The following is a 19,240-nucleotide window of genomic DNA, read 5'->3' on the forward strand; positions in this document are numbered from 1 at the left end:
GTTGAGTTGTCGGTCAGAATTCTCTCTTAACTCAGTGAGTATTTTAATGATGGCTGTTTTGAAGTCATCATCATTTAGGTTATATATCTCATTTTCTTTGGGATTGTTTTCTGTGTATTTGTTACTTTCTTTCTGTTCTGGAGATTTAATGTATTTTTTCATATTGCTTGATGATGTTGATTTGTGCCTCCGCATGGAGATAGAGTTTAGTTGCTCCTTTCACTTGTTTCAGCTGCTGCGGTGGGGGGAGCAGCTGTTTATACTTCACCAACCAGGAACCCTGTCCGTAGTTGCTAACTGGGCCTGGGCCCCTCTTCGTAGCCACAGTGGCCCTTTGGATTCCCTCCTCTGCCGTGGGGGCCGTCACGGGGGGCTTCAGACTGCAGGTGCCTACTGTTGTTGCCCACCTAGATGCGCTCTCTCCTTGGGGTCTGCAACGGTGTTATGGGCTTTTCCAGCGGCCAGGGGTGGGATCACTTTTATTTGTCGCTCGGTTGCTGTCGGCACCCACCAAATCTCACTTGTCCTCTATGGGTCGCAGGAGAGCTATTGGCATCTTCTACAGTCTGTGGTTAGTACACCTAGCTATGCTGCTTTTGCCCTGGGGTCTTCCAGCCTTGTGGCTGGCGGCTGGGTGCCTTCTACTGGTGCTGTGCAGAGGCTTTCCCTAAGGCTTCTGTGAGCCTGTAGGGTTTCCCCCTAGGCTACTAAGCTGGGTCTCTGGAACTCTCTCCAGCCCCAGTCCTCTCCGAGATCTCCGGCAATCCCTAGCCTCACCGGGTGGGCAACGGCAGCTGGGGGTCGCCCCGCCCTCTGGGCTTCTCTCCGGGCCTCTGCCGGGAGCTCTGAATGCTCAGCGTGGCCCCTCTGCTACCGGCAGACAGAGAGTTTTGTCTGCTGCCTGGCGGAGCTCCGGCGCTTCCCCTCCGGGTCGCCGGACCCGCCTTTGAAAGTTCCCCCGCCCCGGTCCTCTCCGAGATCTCCGGCAATCCCTAGTCCCACGGGGCGGGCAACGGCAGCTGGGGGACGCCCCGCCCTCTGGGCTTCTGTCCGAGCCTCTGCCGGGAGCCCTGAATGCTGGGCGTGGCCCCTCTGCTAATGGCAGACAGAGAGTTTTGTCTGCTGCCCGGGCGGAGCTCCGGCGCTTCTCCACCGGATCGCCGGACCCGCCTTTGAAAGTTCCCCCGCCCCGGTCCTCTCCGAGATCTCCGGCAATCCCTAGTCCCACGGGGCGGGCAACGGCAGCTGGGGGTCGCCCCGCCCTCTGGGCTTCTCTCCGGGCCTCTGCCGGGAGCCCTGAGTGCTCAGCGTGGCCCCTCTGCTACCGGCAGACAGAGAGTTTTGTCTGCTGCCTGGGGGAGCTCCGGCACTTCCCCTCCGGGTCGCCGATCCGGCCTTTGAAAGTTCCCCCGCCCCGGTCCTCTCCGAGATCTCCGGCAATCCCTAGTCCCACGGGGCGGGCAACGGCAGCTGGGGGTCGCCCCGCCCTCTGGGTCTGTCCGGGCCTCTGCCGGGAGCCCTGAGTGCTCAGCGTGGCCCCTCTGCTAACGGCAGACAGAGAGTTTTGTCTGCTGCCTGGCGGAGCTCCGGCGCTTCCCCTCCGGGTCGCCGATCCGGCCTTTGAAAGTTCCCCCGCCCCGGTCCTCTCCGAGATCTCCGGCAATCCCTAGTCCCCCGGGGCGGGCAACGGCAGCTGGGGGTCGCCCCGCCCTCTGGGCTTCTCTCCGGCCCTCTGCCGGGAGCCCTGAGTGCTCAGCGTGGCCCCTCTGCTACCGGCAGACAGAGAGTTTTGTCTGCTGCCTGGCGGAGCTCCGGCGCTTCCCCACCGGGTCGCCGGACCCGCCTTTGAAAGATCCCCCGCCCCGGTCCTCTCCGAGATCTCCGGCAATCCCTAGTCCCACGGGGCGGGCAACGGCAGCTGGGAGACCTCCGTGCCCTCCGTGTCTCTCTCTGGGACCCTCCGGGCGCCCCGAGCACCAGGCCGGGTCTCCCCGCCAATGGCGGGGAGAGACTCTCCCCGCGGGCTCAGGTGTGCAACTCCAAAGTTTCCCTCTGCGTTTAGGAGTAATTGCGGGGGGTTTAAGTAGGGTTCTGGTCACCTGTTTCCACCGTCGCTCCTCTGTTGTGTTCTCGCTCCTGCCCTAAATGTGTGTGGATCCTCTGGGGGCGTCCGTTGGAAGAAAGCCGCTTGCGGGTACTAGGCTGCCCGTCGGGGTCGGAGAGTTTTCACCTATTTCCACATCCTCCCGGAGGAAAGTCCGTCCGCCTTCCGATGTATAGTCGCGTGGGTGTCTCAGACGTCCTGAGATGCTGTCTGGATATCCTTTGTCAAGCGATAAGTGTCCAAATAATTGTAGACTCGAAGGGCGAGAGACAAAGAGGACTACTCACGGCGCCATCTTGGAATTCCTCTGTTACTGAAGCTTTTTAAGTGGACTTCTGAGCTCTCCCAGAGCTATTTTTGTTAGTGGATAGCTGACTAACTTGTTCTTTGTGGAGGAAAGGAGGCTCGGGTCTCCTGCTCTGCCATCTTGATGATGTCACTCCCCTGTTGTCATGTATTTTAATTCTACAAATAATTTAAACTCGACATGAAATTATTGTTTTATGCAATATTTATTCATGTATATTTACTCACTATATTTTCTCATTAGTTCTTCATTCCCTCTTGCATTTTCACATTTCCATACAGCATCGTTTTGTTCCTGCCTGAAGAAATCTTTTTAATATTTCTTTTAGAACAGGCCTCTTGGTAAGGGATTCCCTCAGTCTTTGTCTGAAAATGTCTTTATCTTCATTTCTTAAGCATATTTTTGCTACACATAGAATTGTAGGCTCAGTTATTTTGTATAAGCAGTTTAAAGAAGAAATTCCATTGCTTTCTGGTTTCATTTGTTTCTGATAAGATATTGGCTGTCAGTTACACTGCTGCTCTTTTGAAGGTAACATACCTTTCTTCTCTAACCACTTTTAAGATTTTCTAATTGACTTTGCTAATGAAAGGCATCAACTCAGAGATTCAAGAAGCTCAGAAAACTTCAAGTAGAAAAGACAGGTGTTTTTCCATGATGTGCCTAAGTGCGGTTTCCTTTTTCGTTTTTTACTTGTAGTTTTCTGAGCTCCTTGAATCTCTACGTTGATGTCTTTCATCAGTTTTGAACAAATTCTCAACTATTACCTCTTCAAATATTGCTTTTGTTTCATCGTCTTTTTTTTCTCCAGATTTTCAATTACATGAATGTTAATGCATTTGAGTATGTCTGAATGTCTCTTCTACTCTAACCTTTTTTTCCACCTTCTCTCTCTGCTTTAGTTTGAGTGTTTTCTATTGACCCATATCCCAGTTCACTAATCCTACATTCTGCGTCTCCCTGCTGCTTAATTCATACACTGAGTTTTAAATTTCAGATACTGCACTTTTCAGTTCTGAACTTCCTATTTGATTATTGTTTAATGATTCTAATTGTTTAAATTTTTCCATCCTTTCATCTATTTTGTCCTTTTCTATTTTGAATATATTATACAACATATTTTAGAGTTCTTATCTGCTAACTTCAATATCAGCAACATCTGTGCATTTGCATTCTATTTTTTTCTCTTAATTATCAGTCATACAGTCTTGCCTCTTTACATATCTAGAAATTATTTTATCATGTGCCAGATAGCATGTATAGAAGAAGAATCATAGAAGTTCCATGGAAAAGAGCATTTCCCTTTTATTTCACTAAGCAATTAGGGTGAGCAGCTAATCAACTCAATCCAATCAGAAATTGAGTTTGATCCAGGATCTATTATTGCAAGTTTAGTAAGACTAAATCCACTTCTGCTATGTTCCTGTTCCTACATTCTGGAAGTACAGATCTCCTCAGCCCTAGAAGCTAACAGAGAACAGCTCTGACCTTCAGAAGTTTTCAGCTCAGCCCTTTAGCCTCCTACTTCATTCAGCTTAAAAACCTGCAGATGTCTTGAAGAGGAAACCGGTCAGGCGTTTGATGCAGAGCTCCTCCCTGGAAGCACTATACAACTGAAAGAGATTTCAGTCTGCCCTTTAGAAGTTTTTGTGCTAGCTCCCCTATGTCTTGCGCAGCCACAGAACTATAAAAATATCCCAATGTGAAATCTGTACTTTTAAGGCCCTAAATGTTTCAATTTGTCACTACAGCACTATGCAACTGCTAAAAGTCTGCTGACTTCTCTGTCCCTAAGCAGAAGCCCTTTGCCTGGACCAAGACTGATCCACAGCCTGCCCCAGATAAACAAAGGGCTGGCAATTATCAAGTCACTTTGGAACAATTTTCCCTTTTCTGTAATTTTAGTTCGTCCAGTCCTGTTTCCTCAGCTCTCTGAGTCCTTTAAAATGTGATTTTTATAATGTATCCAGTATTGTCTAGCAGGAGAGTGGACCTGTGGCAACCTATTTCATTTCACTGTTACATGAAAGTCCAGTTTTTTCAATGTCGTTTTAATTTGCATTTGCTTATTATGTGAAGTTATACATGTTGTTAAATGTTTATTTGCATTTCCTTTTCCATTAATTGTTTTAGTTTCTTTGCCCCCTTTTTCTACTGATTCTTTCCCTTTATCATTTTCAAGACATTTTCTCTGTACTGTGGAGATTAGTCCTTCTTTTGAGATATGTCACAAATAGTTTTTCTGATGTTATCTTTTGACTTACTTTTTTTTTAATCAAGATTTTTTTCCCTTTTATGTCTTCTGGATTTTGTGAAACAGATTGATAAATCTCCCCCACTCCAGGTTAATATGGAAGTCTTCCCTTATTTTCATCTAATATTTTTTTGTTTCCTTTTTTTATACTTGAAACTTTGATCTATATCAAATTGATCCTGGAAATGGGCACATTCTCCCCTTCCTCCCACAGATGGCTACTTGAATTTCCTATGACCATCTTTCCCTTACTGAAGTGGAACATCATCATTATAATGGACTAAATTCTCATGTATTTGGTCCTATTTCTGAAATTTCTATTCTATTGCGGTATGTGGCTATTTGTGCACTTGGAACACACTTACTGATATTTTACTATACATCTTAATATCCAGTAGGGTGAATCTCTATTCCCCACTGTGCTTTTCTTTTCAGAGTTTTCATGGCTTTGGCCTGCAGATTTTTCCACAAGAACTTTAAAAGCAGCTTGATTTGTTCCAAAAGAAGTCTATTTGTATTTTTATTGTGATTGGGTTAAATCAATAAACTGAGAGAAAACTGACATCGCAATGATATTGAGTCTTCCCCTCCAAAAATATATGTATTGCTATTTTTAAAGTCATTTTTTTTATCCTTTAGTAGTATTTAAATATTTTACTCATTCAGGTCTCGCACGTTTCTTATTATGGGTACTTTTTTGTTGTTATTGTAATTATGATATGTTTGCTTTCTTATAGAGTCTCATTTTGAAGATAATAGATTGGACTGAACTTTTCAATGCCTGAAAATCAGATTGCTCTTCAGTACCTGAAAGTACCAGAGAAGCCATAGGGATGTGCCAGAAATACTGTCTGAGAGTAGGGAAAGGAGATTGCTTTCATTGAGTTCAGCCCATTTAATAAAAGTCTACTTTCATAAAATGGTATGGATTTATTGAAGGAGTTCAAACTACTCTTTTCCCTAAATTCTCTATATCAGTAACCCAAAATAAAAACCTGGGAGTCCTCCTTAACTACTCCCTTTCGTTCTGCTGACCATCTATCCATGGTTTTTAACTCAGAATCATATTTGTAGCTTTTAGAAATACATATAGCCAGGCTCTACCCTTGGCCATTCTGGTTCAGGTCTAGGGCAAGCCTAGGCATTATGTGTGTGTCTGCATATACTCACACACATTCAAGTCTAGTGATTCTGATTCCCTACCTTGTAAGAATCATTAATAAATTAAAAACTAAGTTCTGTTGACTATATACCCTAAATATATCTGCAATATTATTTCTTTAGTTTTGCCTTTGCCAATTTAAATCAATACTTCATCATCTCTCACTGAGACCACTCTGGCAATCTCACTGCTATTTCTGAATCTCTTCATTCCTTACGATCCAGCGTCCAAAGAGCTAACAAGGTCATCTATATAAAATAAAAATCAGATCATGCCACCACTTGCCAACATAAATTCCTTCAAAACTTCCCATCTATGATTCCTAAACATTGATCACTGACTAGTGAAAGGCCATATGTTTCCACTGGTGTGTTGCACAATGAGATTGAGAAAAATAGAGACAATGTAATGATTTTTTCACGAAACTAAATTTACTCAGTTTAAACTATCTGTATTCTATGATTATATATTTAATATAAATATATTGTTTTATAAAGTGATGGTGGCATGGGTGCCACTTTTTAACATCCTTACCTGGCAAAACAAAAAGTTGTCAAATCTATGCTGGCCTCGCCAATTTGTAAAATTACAGCCACCCACATGATCAGTCTGGGAACCACTGATTGAAGAATTAAATATAAGTGCTTTAATGTGTCACGTGATATGGAAATCCTCCCCCACTCACACAAACACACCAAAGTTGGCTCTTTACGTGAATTTCTTAAAGCTACAATTCATTCATTGATATTTTCTTTTCAAAAAAATTACACTAATATTAGTTAAGCACCAATTATGTGCAAAGTACTATGCTAGATGGGATACAAAGGTAAGCAAGACAGAAAATGGGCCCTGCCCCCAAGGTAGTTAAAAGGACAGGGGTTTTACATTTTGGAGTCAACAGCCTCGATTTCAAATTGGAGCTAACTATAGTACCTGCCTATAATTAGTTAGCTATGAAATTATAATTATAGTCACTAAAAAGAAGTATAATGTACTACAAAAGTGTATACTAAGGGGATTTGACCTGGTCTTAGAGGGTCAAAGGTTTCCATGAGGAAGTGAATTAAGCACCAAGATCTGAAGGATGAATGGGCATGAAACTAGGTGAATGAGAGAGTAGGAATGGAGAGAGAGCAGCACACATAATGGGAACAGCATGTGCCGAGTTTGAGATAGAAAGCAAAATGCTGTGCTTGAAGAACTGAGAGAATGTCAGTGACTCATGCCTACAGGGACAGGAGTAGAATCCTAGCTAGGCTCATGAGGTAGGTTAGATGACACCATACCTTGTACGCCACATATGCATTTTGATCTTTATTCTAAAAGTAATGCGAAGCCACTGAGTGAACACTGAAACAATGGAAAGATGATGAATGGCTTTTCAGCAGATCAGTTTTGTGCTTTGACAACTGTAGCTGCTGTTTGGAGAAGAAGACTGGAAGGAAGCAAGAGTAAAAACATGGAGACAAGTTGGGAAGCTGCTGAAATAGTCCAGGTAAGAAATAATGGTAGCATGGAACAGGAAGGTAGCAATGAAGGTGGAGGAAAACTTGATAAAATTAAGATATTTAGGAGGATGGATTGACAGAATCTTATACTTTAACACTAACCATCTGCTTATAGTCCTATGCAAATATCGTTCTATTTTTCATTGCTTTTACAATGACCTACGCTTCTTCCTCAAAAACACCCTTGATTTTTTAATTTTTAAAACTAATGTAAATGATAATAAGTGTTGTATTAGTTTTCTAGGACTGCCAAAACAAAATGCCACAAACCGAGTGGCTTAAAACAACAAAAATATATTGTTTCACAGTTCTGGAGGTTAGAAGTCTGAAATTGAGATGTAGGCAGGGTCATGCTCCCTCTGAAATCTGTCGAGGATTCCTTCCTTGCCTCTTTCTATCTTCTGGTGGTTTGCTGGAAGTCTTTGGCATTCCTTGGCTTCCAGCTACATAACTCCAATCTCTGTCTACATTGTCACACTGCTTGTGTTCTCCCTCTCTCTGTCTTCATATTCTCTTATAAGTACACCAGTCATATTGGATTAGGGGCCCACCCTACTCCAGTATGACTTCCATCTCAACTAATCATATCTGAAATGACTATTTCCAAACAAAATCACTCATTTTGAGGTACTGGGGTTTAGGACCACATCATATCTTTTTGGGAGGACACAATCCAACCCAAAACAAATGCCTATGTAAAAACACTTAAGGAGGGGCTGGTCCAGTGGCATAGTGGTTAAGTTCACCCACTCCACTTCGGCAGCCTGGTGTTCATAGGATTGGATCCCAGGCATGGACTAAGCACCACTCATCAAGCCACACTGTGGCAGCATCCCACATAAAAAAAAGAGGGAGACTGACACAGATGTTAGCTCAGTGACAATCTTCATCAAGCAAAAAGAGAGAAAGATCAGCAACAGATGTTAGCTCAGGGCCAATCTTCCTCACATACACATACACACACACACACACACACACACGCACTTAAGGAGGAGTAAACGGTAAACGTGCAAAGTCTACCTCTCGTAACCCAGGCCCAAGCCAATCAACACAGGGTATTCAAATATCCACAGGACATTTTAGGACTGAATGTGAGACTGAATGTGAGACTGAATGTGGGACTATAAGACATGAGGAGAGATATTCCTTTGGAAAAGAAGGTTCCTCACTCTTCCATAAGCTTTCTCCTTCTGGATGGAGTGGTGTGCGGACGTGTATCCTGGAGGTGTTGCAGGCCATTTCTCCCATGTGGGGAGCCTATGTTAGAATGAAGTTGAGAACATCCTTGATATTCTGCTGAGCTGCTGAATCAAACCAACTCAAGCTTGCACACCTCCCACCAGTTACAATAGCCATGACCTCTCCTTTACTGGTCAATTTGTTTTGAGTTGGGTGTTCTTTCCATATAAGTCCTAATGGATAAAGGTGTCATTAGGCATTGTACAACCATCATCTTTTCATTGTTTCAGTGTTCAGAGTAATTTTTCATTGTTAGGAGTTAAATAAAAGATATCCTTCAACAATGACTATGGACATAAGGCATGGAAGATAACCTAAATTGGAAAAAGTGAAAGAAGAAAGTAAGATTAAGCTTATGTATCCTTTGGTTTTCCTTTTGTCACCAAAAATGCTGGAACACAGATAATGCAGGGCAACACTTTTGTGCAGAATTTGTATCAATGGAAGTACAATGCTAGCAGAGATGGATTACCTTGCATTTATCCATTCAGAAAACACATCAGACTGTGAGGACTTTATGGAATGACACCAAGACTATACTTGAAAACTTGAGTTTTCCTCAACACAAAAGCCTTGACTTTGGCAATACCATAGGTTTGCTTATCACCTTGCCTCTCAGAGCGTGATCCATGAACCAGCAGCAGCAACAACACCTGAGAGCTTGTTAGACATGCAGTCTCAGGCCCCGCCTAGACCTACTGAATCAGAATGTAGAGTTGAACAAGATCCCCAGGTGATTTGTATGTATATTAAAGTTTGAGAAACAAAGGTACATTACATTGTCAAGAGAAAGATGCCATTGACAAAGAAAAATCTGTGAAGCTGTGCCCCCTGAAATGGTGAAGCTGATTTGCTACTTGTTGTAAAGAGGCGGCTCTCAACCCTGGCTGTACATCAGTATCACCTAGGGAGCTTTTAAACTGATGCCAAGGCCCAAGGCAGAACCTAGACCAACTGGATCAGAATCTTTGGGGTGGGGCTTAGGATCAGCAAATTGCTTTAAGAAGTCTTCAGGTGATTCTTATGTACAACCATGGCTGAGAATTGTCAGTGTAGAATAAGGGTTGGTGAGAGAAGGAGAGAGAATTAGTGTTTAATGTGTACAGAGTTTTAGTTTTGCAAGATGAAAAAGTTCTAGACCTCTGATGCAAAACCATGTGAATATACTTAACACTACTGAACTGTACACTTAAAAACGATTAAGATGGCAAATTTAACTTTATGTGTTTACCACAACAAAACAAGTAGGCAAAATAAATTCACAAAATCAATTTAAAGAACTTATTTGCTTTAACGTACATGGATATCATTTTAATTTTTAGAACAAATTTTGTTTCTAAAAGAGTTTTGAAAATAACTATTTTATGGGTTCACCAATATAGTAAAACCAATTTTTCAATCAATAAATATTTCAAAATCACATGATTTAAATATTTTAAAGCCCTTTTTACTGTCCCAAGTGTTCTGGTTTGAACTTCTTTCTTTCTGTTTACATTTCTCCCAGGGCCTTTCTTCAGAGGGCAACAGGCCTGGCGGATGATCCCTGAATCATCAGGCAAAATTCCATTATATTATACCACTTTAATCCACAACCACCCCCAACATGAATACCTTAGCTTTTATCAGACCCTCAAAGACCAAAATTAAGAATTCCTGCTCCCAGATAGTGGCCCTATTGGGTACAGTACCCTAACACTTTTATGGTCTATCTCAGTGTAGCATACAACTCTGTGCCACTATCTCTTCCATTAGGACTGCAAGCCTTGGGGCCGGCCCGGTGGCGCAGCGGTTAAGTTTGCATGTTCTGCTTCTCGGCAGCCCGGGGTTCACCAGTTCGGATCCTAGGTGCGGACATGGCACCGCTTGGCAAAAGCCATGCTGTGGTAGGCATCCCACGTATAAAATAGAGGAAGACGGGCACGGATGTTAGCTCAGGGCCAGTCTTCCTCAGCAAAAAGAGGAAGATTGGCAGTAGTTAGCTCAGGGCTAATCTTCCTCAAAAAAAAAAAAAAAAAAAGACTGCAAGCTTTTTGAAAGCCAAGCAGAGTCATATCTATCTTTTTATCTCCAGCACCTACTTATAGCCTGGGCATGACAATGTATTCAACAAAACGTCAATAAACACATGACTGAATGAAAGATCTCTACAACCCCTTCCACTTCATACACCACTGATATTTTGAAACAGATAAAATGTTTTCTATAGGTACATCATTTGGAAGGATTAGAGCACACAAAGGGTAAAAAAAAGAAAACAGAATTCCATTCCTTTTCTTCTCAAATGATGTAGTACTCATATGGCATAAAGACGGAAGTTTTCTAGGCTAGACAGCTTACAACTTTTCCCAGAATTCCAAGCTCTAGCGCAGTGATTCTCAGCCAATGGCAAACACTTCAGAGAATCTCAAGACCTCCTTAAGATGTCTCAAAGAGAAGTTACTTAAGTTAAATGACACTTTCATTTAAGAAACCCCAAAGTATGAATGAGCAATGGTAAATGCAGTAATTCTGGACAGTGATGGTTCCAACAAAGACAACTGAAAGGAAATAGGGAAGACTCAGGTATTTAAATATAGTTGGAAGATATTAGGCAAGAGATAAAACTCAGCTGGGGCCGTGTCCTGGACTCTAAGAACTAGCCCATTCCAGGATTTAAGATAACATGGCCCACATTTTCGATGATATTTCAATTACATTAACAAATTTATACTTTTATTGTACATTTCTTATAATCTTTTTGTTACAAAAAGTGCATTCTAATATAAAACTGTCAGAAGACATGGCACTGTTTTTATTACAACCTAACTTCCTAAGCCGAATAGCATAGTGGTGAAAGAGCAAAGGTTCTGGAGCTACAGTGGATTTGAAGCTTAGCTCTGTTCCTTACTAGCTATGCGACGTTGGCTATGTTATTTAACCTGTTTGGGTCTCAGTTTCTTGATCTATAAACAAGAGACAGTTAATAGTATAAATCTTAGAGCAGCATTGTCTAATAGAACTTTCTGTGACTATGGAAATGTTCTAGTCTGTAATGTCCAAATGGGAGCCACTAGCCACATGAGACTATTGAGCATTTGAAATGTGGCAAGTGCAACTAAGAAACTAAATTTTAATTGAATTTTAATTGATTTAAATGTAAATTTAAATAGCCACATATGACTAGTGACTACTGTCCTAGAAAGCACAGTTTTATAGGATTGTAAGCATCATATGGTCTAAGCATTCAAATCAATGTCCGGCACACAATAATCAATAAATGTTAGCTACTGCTATTTCCCAGCATGCTGCATCAAAGAAAACTGGTATGCAATTGTGGGTTACAGTTTTCTTCAACTCCTTCCCTAAATTTGTTGGATAATTATTTTTGCTACTATTTATAGTTCCAGGCTAATTCTTTCCCCTTCCACGTGGCACTGGCTTCAGGAAACACCATACCAGTCTACACACCAAGCCCCACCATCCCTTCTTGGGCCCAACACACTCATGTTCACTTTCTCTGAAGAGTTTGCAGACTATCAAGAACACATCTGGTCCTGGCTCCCTTCAGATGCTACCCCCTGCCCTCACTCCTAATGTTTTTACTACATTCACCAGAATCTTTCAAGTGTTAGAGCATATTCATTTCCTGTTTGGATAACTTATAAGAGGATTTTATTATGGCACTTGACATAGCCAAATTAGTCATTCTAAACCTTAAAACATCTCATCAGGCTTACAAAAAATTATGGCACTTGACATAGCCAAATTAGTCATTCTAAACCTTAAAACATCTCATCAGGCTTACAAAAACTACACTAAAAATTCCCATCATCTCGTTTTTTTTTATGAGGTTAGAATGAAGTTAGAAAGGGTTATCTTTTGCTCCCTAGTATATCGTAGAAGGCAACCACTCATGTTCTAGCACATATTTATTAGATTTGAAAAGGCTACAAACTCTAAATTAATAATGTTGTGCATCTCTTTACATAGGAGTACTACTCTATTTCCATGACAGTCCCATAATATCAAATCTGTTTTTCCTAGAACAATCAAAATTGATAAAGATCTTTCTCTTCCTATTGGAGAGGGTATAGCTGAGGATATGAGAACAGTAGTCTGAATTCTTCTGATATCTAAGAAACATGATATGGTCCTTACATTTATAATTTTATATTCTAAAACAGGAAATATGGAGATATTGGTTAAATAACCTGACATATACCTCTAACCCAATGACGAAGGCATAATTAAACAAGTGGCGGGGTAATACCAGAGGGAAGATAAGAAATTGAGAAAAGATAAATAATTTTAAAAAATTAAAGCTTATCTCAGATATAAACTACTATCAGGTATGAACTAATTTAAGTTGTAAATGGGAAGACAACAACCACCAGCACCACCACCAGAAAGGAAGCCTAGTGAGCTACTGTCCAGAAATTAAAGGTGTGTGTGGGGGCAAGGGGTGGGTGGCTCTTTCCTACTCTTCTTTTAGCAGATACAAGCTGTAGCAACCTTCCTGTCCTGGACACATGTTCAAGAGTCAGCTTTGTTCTCTGGGATTCTTTTCCCCATTTCTAGCAATGAGAAATGATTTCAGCTGCAAGTAATAGAAACTTTGATTTCTGTTACAAGGAATTTTTTTTCTGAAGTAATAGTTCTGGAAAAGGGCGTCATTTAGGTTTGATTCAGTGGCACAATAAAACAATTTTGCAGTCTATAATGTCAGATCCATTCTAAAGCCTTACTTCCCATGATTATAAGATAACTCATAATTTTTTAAATTAGGGGCGCCTACTGCGAGCAGGACAGGAAGAGAGCCTCTTCCTTGCCAAAGAACCAAGTCCTTCCCCTCAGTCTGATTAGGCCCAATTTAGTTCTTGTGCCCATCCCAGACCAGTAACAGTCGCCAGGGAAATGTCTGGCAATAGCTGGCTTAGACTAGTCAGGACTAACCTCTGGAACTGGGGATGGGGTCCACTTGCCCAATCACATGAACTATGGGAAAGGAAGTTTCTCACACAAAATGAGAGTTCTGATACAAGAAAAGGAAGAAATCGATGTGGAACAGGCAATCAATAGAGTGCATCACACTTCTCTCCCACTCCTGACTGACTTGGTATCTGGTGCTAAATGCTTTGGCTGATTACTAATGGTATGCTTTACTGACCCATAACACCACTTATACTTTTGGGTAAGTGACTGCTGCTGTGGGGGAAAATGGATAATTAAAGATGAAGTTAAAAATGCTAAAGAAATTTCCAAGCCAAACTCAGGACCATTAGTTGACCTACAGTTACTCACACAGGTACTTTTGTCCAGTGTAGCTGCTCACAAGTGTAGCACAGGAAAAATTTGAACAGCAGGTGCACGGTAGGTGTCTGATTTTCTGCCCTTATGAACATTCACTACCTGAACAGTGCCTGCTACCCTACTGAATAAAAAGGTAAGACAAGATTATTGGAATAAGGCCCTAGAAAGTGGCTAGACCATTTGCACTGTGAAGATACTCAACACAGTAGGATTTCAGAGGATAAGGCTATTTCGCTGAGGCAGTAGGCAATTCAAGTTAACAGATCCAGGAAACTCAAAAAGAGAAAACAGAACAAACCCTTGAAGGATTCAATTAAGTATACTGTTTGGATCAGTGGATCAGCATTCTTTCCATCACAACATACTGTCTTTAGCAGTAAAGGCCTAAAGTTCTCCAGATGGGGTTACCCAAGAAAGAGCTTTTACTTTCAAATTCTTAGAATGGAAAGTAATGTTCTCACAAGTTTAACTACAAGGAAGAGAAAGGTTCCTTCTCAACATCTGATATTGTCCAAGTTTTAGGCAAGAAAGAAAGAAAGAAATCACAGCTTTACACAGGTTTCTAGCCAGGACAGTTGAATTTTTTGCTTTTATTGGGGAAGGCAGGAAGAGAAGTTAATCAGATCTTTTCCTTTCTGGGACTGGGAAAAAAATTGAATAGTGAATTCTATAAAGAGATGTTATCAGGACAATAAAAGATTCACTTGTATATTAGAATCTTTTTTTTTTTTAAAGATTGGCACCTGAGCTAACATCTATTGCCAATCTTCTTTTTGTTGTTGTTCTTCTTCTCCCCAAAGTCCCCTAGTACATAGGTGTATATTCTAGTTGTGAGTGCCTCTGATTGTGTTATGTGGGATGCTGCCTCAGCACAGCTTGATGAGTGGTGCCATGATCGCGCCCAGGATCCAAACTGTGGAATCCTGGGCCACCGAAGTGGAGTACACAAACTTAACCACTCAGCCAAGGGGCAGGCCCCCTAGAATTCTTAAAGGGTCTGCTCATGTTGAAAAAATTTGTAACATGGGTACAGGATCAAGTTGCTTGCATGCATCCCCTTAATTTGGTTTAACATTTTTTTCCATACTAATAATTACAACACTAATAATTACACTTCATGGGTTGCTGTGAAGGATTACACCATATATATGTATGGATATGGATATGAATGCGTATGTGTACACGTGTGTTTCAAGCTTACTATTTGGCATATAGTTGACAGACAATAGATATTACATTTCTTCCCCCTTTCCTCAACCTGGTCACCGAACTGAATAATGTCATGCCTAAGCTGGCTTGCACACATTCCTTAACTAAGGGATCAGGAGACTAACAGAAAGTTTTGTGTCTGAAAACTGTGTAGTGTTCTGTTCCAAAATAAAACTTGTTTTCACTTCAGCAACATGGATTTGGGCGGACTACGTTTTTGAGGGGAGCCTCAGATTCCTGATGAGGATGGTGGTCAGAGGAATATGCTTACAGAGGCAAACAGACACTGAAACATGAGAGAGGGATGAAGGTATCATTTCCTCAAACTTTGGCTTTTCTAGTTTGTCGTAAGTAGAAAAGATATACTGGAATACCAAACTCACTTGTAAAGAAGTTGTTTGGTATATGTAGATTAATTATCTTTTGGTTGCTTTCATAAATAAAAAATAAGCAACATGCTATTTTTTATTATCCTAACTTTCCTACAAATAAACTATTATGATTAAATTCTGTTTAGCTTTTTTGACAGCCTCCATTTTACAATTTAGTTCCTGTATTTTATACTTGATTGTTCTTTCATAACATGACATGGGCAGTTTCAATATCTATTGACACCCACTGCTTCCAGATTTCCATAATTAATCCTAAAATTATTCCATTTCCAGAAAGTCTGAAATATTTTCCATTGACATTTCATAGAAATAGAGCTGTCGAGTTCTATCTCAATTTCCAATGGACTACCAAAAAAAGAGTTAGCATATTATATGGACAATCATAAAAACCAAGACAAGAAAATAATAATCTACATTCTCTAAAACCCATTTGCATCACCAGATCATTAGGTACAAGCACTTCTAAGGCATGGGAGGAATCAGCACTTCATAGCTGCAAGCATGAAATGCCACTTTCTATAATCATCTTTCTTTCTTTCAGCTGAGGTGGAAATGTCCATCTCACTTAAGGATTTTAGAGCAAAACGGATCAGAAACATTCCTTTTGGCCCATATCCTTTTGTGTCTTCTTTCCCTCTCCTGACATTCTCTTATTACTCCAGAATTCTTATTTAAAAAAAAAAAGAAGTTGAATTTTTATCCCTTTGAACTGTCTCATTGGACCCCTTAAAAATCACTTCTTAACTGAAGTGAATTTTCACTTGTTTTAAAATTTCTCAGTCCCTGAGGAGCACCATATTCTTTACTTTAGTTAGAATTTTATATTTTAGCTTTGCCCATAGTTGGAATTTCAGATGGCTTAAAGGCATTTTCAATTTGTTTTAAATAGCAGCCAGTGAGGTATGCTTAACTTTTTGAAAGAGATATGCTTTTCAGAGAAATGCCCTAAAATTTTCACATTCCTATACACTTAGAAAATTTCAGAGAAGCTTTCTAATAAAACTTAAATTAACAAGGGTTCCAAACACTTTCATTTTAATTGTCTCACCAAGACACTCCACTGTTTAACTTTCCACAGGAGCTTGATGTTTACAGAAACTTGTGAATCCTGACAATCTTGTTTATCTGTTTGAAGCCAATTTTTATATGCTAGGTTTTACTAAGCAGAATACGGTAAAAGGACTATTTAAGTTTTTTGAAGATTTAGACCAAAATATTGTTATGGCAGGATTTCTCAACTCAGCGTTACTGACATTTTGGGCTAGATCATTCTTTGTTGTGGGGCTGTCCTGTGCAAAGTAGGATGTTTAGCAGCATCCCTGGCCTCTACCCACTAGATGCGAAGAGCACCCCTGCCTCATTCTTCCCAACCCCCAGTACTTCTGACAACCAAAGATGTCTCCAGACATAGCCAAATACCTCGGGGTGGGGGGAGCGGGGGAGGTGAGAAGGAAAATGGCCCCAGTTGAGAACTGCATGCTAAAGCATGCTATTTTGTGCATCATCAAAACCAAAGATTCTACAACAAGCCTCAATCTTTACTTTTTACAAAGGAGGCATATAATGTAAAATGAAAACAAGTGGGGGCTGGCCCCGTGGCCGAGTGGTTAAGTTCGCGTGCTCCGCTGCAGGCGGCCCAGTGTTTCGTTAGTTCGAATCCTGGGCGCGGACATGGCACTGCTCATCAGACCACGCTGAGGCAGCGTCCCACATGCCACAACTAGAAGAACCCACAACGAAGAATACACAACTATGTACCAGGGGGCTTTGGGGAGAAAAAGGAAAAAATAAAATCTTTAAAAAAAAAAAAAAAAAAAGAAAACAAGTGGAACCAAAACATCCTGGCAGGGAAAACATATTTTAAAATATAATCAAATTGAGATTGTAACTATAAACCACTCAGTTTCTGTGCAGCAAGGTCTGATTTCTGCTGAATCTCAGCTAATTTCAAAGTTATTTCTCTATAAGGGGCACCACTCACTTTTAGGTTCATCTCCAGTGTTTGCTTCTTTTCTCTCTGAAGTTCTTTTCTGTACAGATGGATGATGTCCTCTCTGTCTGATAAAGTAGCCACAACACCACTACTCTTTTCTTTGTTTTCTTCACACCTCTGCACCAAGTTGTTTTCAACTTTAACTAAGGCAGAAGAAAGAGAACCAAGGGTAACCAATTCCTTCTCCAAAGTTAATGCCAATTGATCAATTAGGAAATCCTCACTTCCTAATTTTAGATTTTTGAAGAAACAGTTTATAGGGAGAACTCTGATGAGATTATGAAGGCACTGGAACAAAACTGTTTGATTCCTGGAACAAAAAAACCAAACACAATATTACAAAACTCAGGTCAGCACAAGTGGTCGTGTACCACATATTGTAGCAATCAATATTCATTTATAAACATTCTAGTAATGAATAGAACCAATAATGCATGCATGTGATCATTCATATAATTCGGACTGTAACAATCAAATATACATATACTACACTAAGTCAGTTAATATTAATCAGGTTACTTCCTGATTAAATTTTTTCTCTGAGTAATAAGATCAATATCATATTTTTAAAATTTCACTGTGAGGGAGAAGGGGAAATCTTAAAATAATTATTAGACCCTAAAAGAAAAAAGCCAAAAACACACACAAAATTTAAACACTTCAGTTTCTAAATGAGGCCACCTTTCCATTCATGCTGTAGGAAGCAACGACTCAAACATGTCCCACAATGGCACAAAACTCTACCGTAGGGACTGTTGTTGGACCGCCTATTCACCACATCCATACACCCTAACTTCTGTGGACTAATTCCAATTTGATGTGCATTACCTGGAATAGACTACTAAAATCCCTTCAAATGGTGTTCTTTGTTTCCAACTGAAGAGTGTCCCATAGAAACTTCCTGGGATTTTACAAAAGCAAATTTCTGGAAATTCTTTGATTACTTCACATTTCATAAGTTCTAAGAGCCACGTCTTCATTGAAGTCAGAGCACAGTTGGGTGATGTGATTTGAAAACAAGTTTTGTACAATGCTGCAAGAAGTGCACAGAGATCTTCCACGTGTTCTACAAGAAAAAGATGTCACAAGCTCTGTCATTAAACTCTGTCCATTATCAAAAAAAGAGAGTTCTTAAAATTTGCTGACTCAATTAGGTATATGATTAAATAGTACCAACAAAAATTACCGATGGTTTTCTTCTTTGGAAATTTCACTAGGTATTTCCCACTTGAAAGATCTTCTAGACTTATAAAAAGTCTACCACACTGAATATAATGATCTTCAAAATAGTTACCATTTTCTCTCTTCCTAATTTGTAGCAGCAGAATACAACAAAAATTATTGAATGCTAACAGTGGTGAAAGAGATGTTACAGCAGTAATTATCTGTACACACTCTTTCTCAGATGGTTGTTCGCAAACAAAGCTTTTCTCTTCCTCACTATCAACAGTCAACTTGATCCTTTTTGCCTCTGATCCTCTTTCATATGGCTCTGAGCATGGTGCTGGGAAAGAATCCCTACTCAACTTGATCACCCTATTTTGACACTTAATAAGCTGAATGCTGGAGCTATGGGCTTGATCCATCAACAGCGATAAAGTCACCTGATCCAGGGACCTGTAAGAAATCCAGAGTTCGGTTTACTCTAAAGGTTCATTATTTAAAATCAAATAGATGATTAAATGCCATGCAAACAACAACAAAATTTTATTCTCTCTTTTCCTAGGAAACATCATTTCAAATGCAAAATGTATCAGAAAATTAAGTGTAAAAGCTAAATACA

General features: G+C 40.5%; 1 protein-coding gene across 6 annotated transcripts in view; it reads right to left on the reverse strand.

The window, feature by feature from the left end:
* Nucleotides 1–19,240, reverse strand: part of FANCB (FA complementation group B) — a 70,831-nt gene that overhangs the window by 28,625 nt on the left and 22,966 nt on the right. For 3 of the 6 annotated variants that reach the window (XM_070256942.1, XM_001489715.6, XM_070256943.1), the window contains 3 exons: nt 18,644–19,074; nt 18,286–18,523; nt 14,423–17,767 (listed from right to left, as the gene is read on the reverse strand). In XM_070256942.1, the coding sequence (XP_070113043.1) occupies nt 17,353–17,767; nt 18,286–18,523; nt 18,644–19,074 (1,084 nt within the window). In that variant the 3' untranslated portion in view covers nt 14,423–17,352. Of the gene's footprint in view, nt 1–14,422; nt 17,768–18,285; nt 18,524–18,643; nt 19,075–19,240 lie in introns of those variants that run through there. The other 3 variants (XR_011434600.1, XR_002805319.2, XR_011434601.1) reach the window with 3 other exon arrangements.

The sequence above is a fragment of the Equus caballus genome, chromosome X (assembly GCF_041296265.1).
Source record: "Equus caballus isolate H_3958 breed thoroughbred chromosome X, TB-T2T, whole genome shotgun sequence".
In the NCBI taxonomy this organism is placed as follows: domain Eukaryota; kingdom Metazoa; phylum Chordata; class Mammalia; order Perissodactyla; family Equidae; genus Equus; species Equus caballus.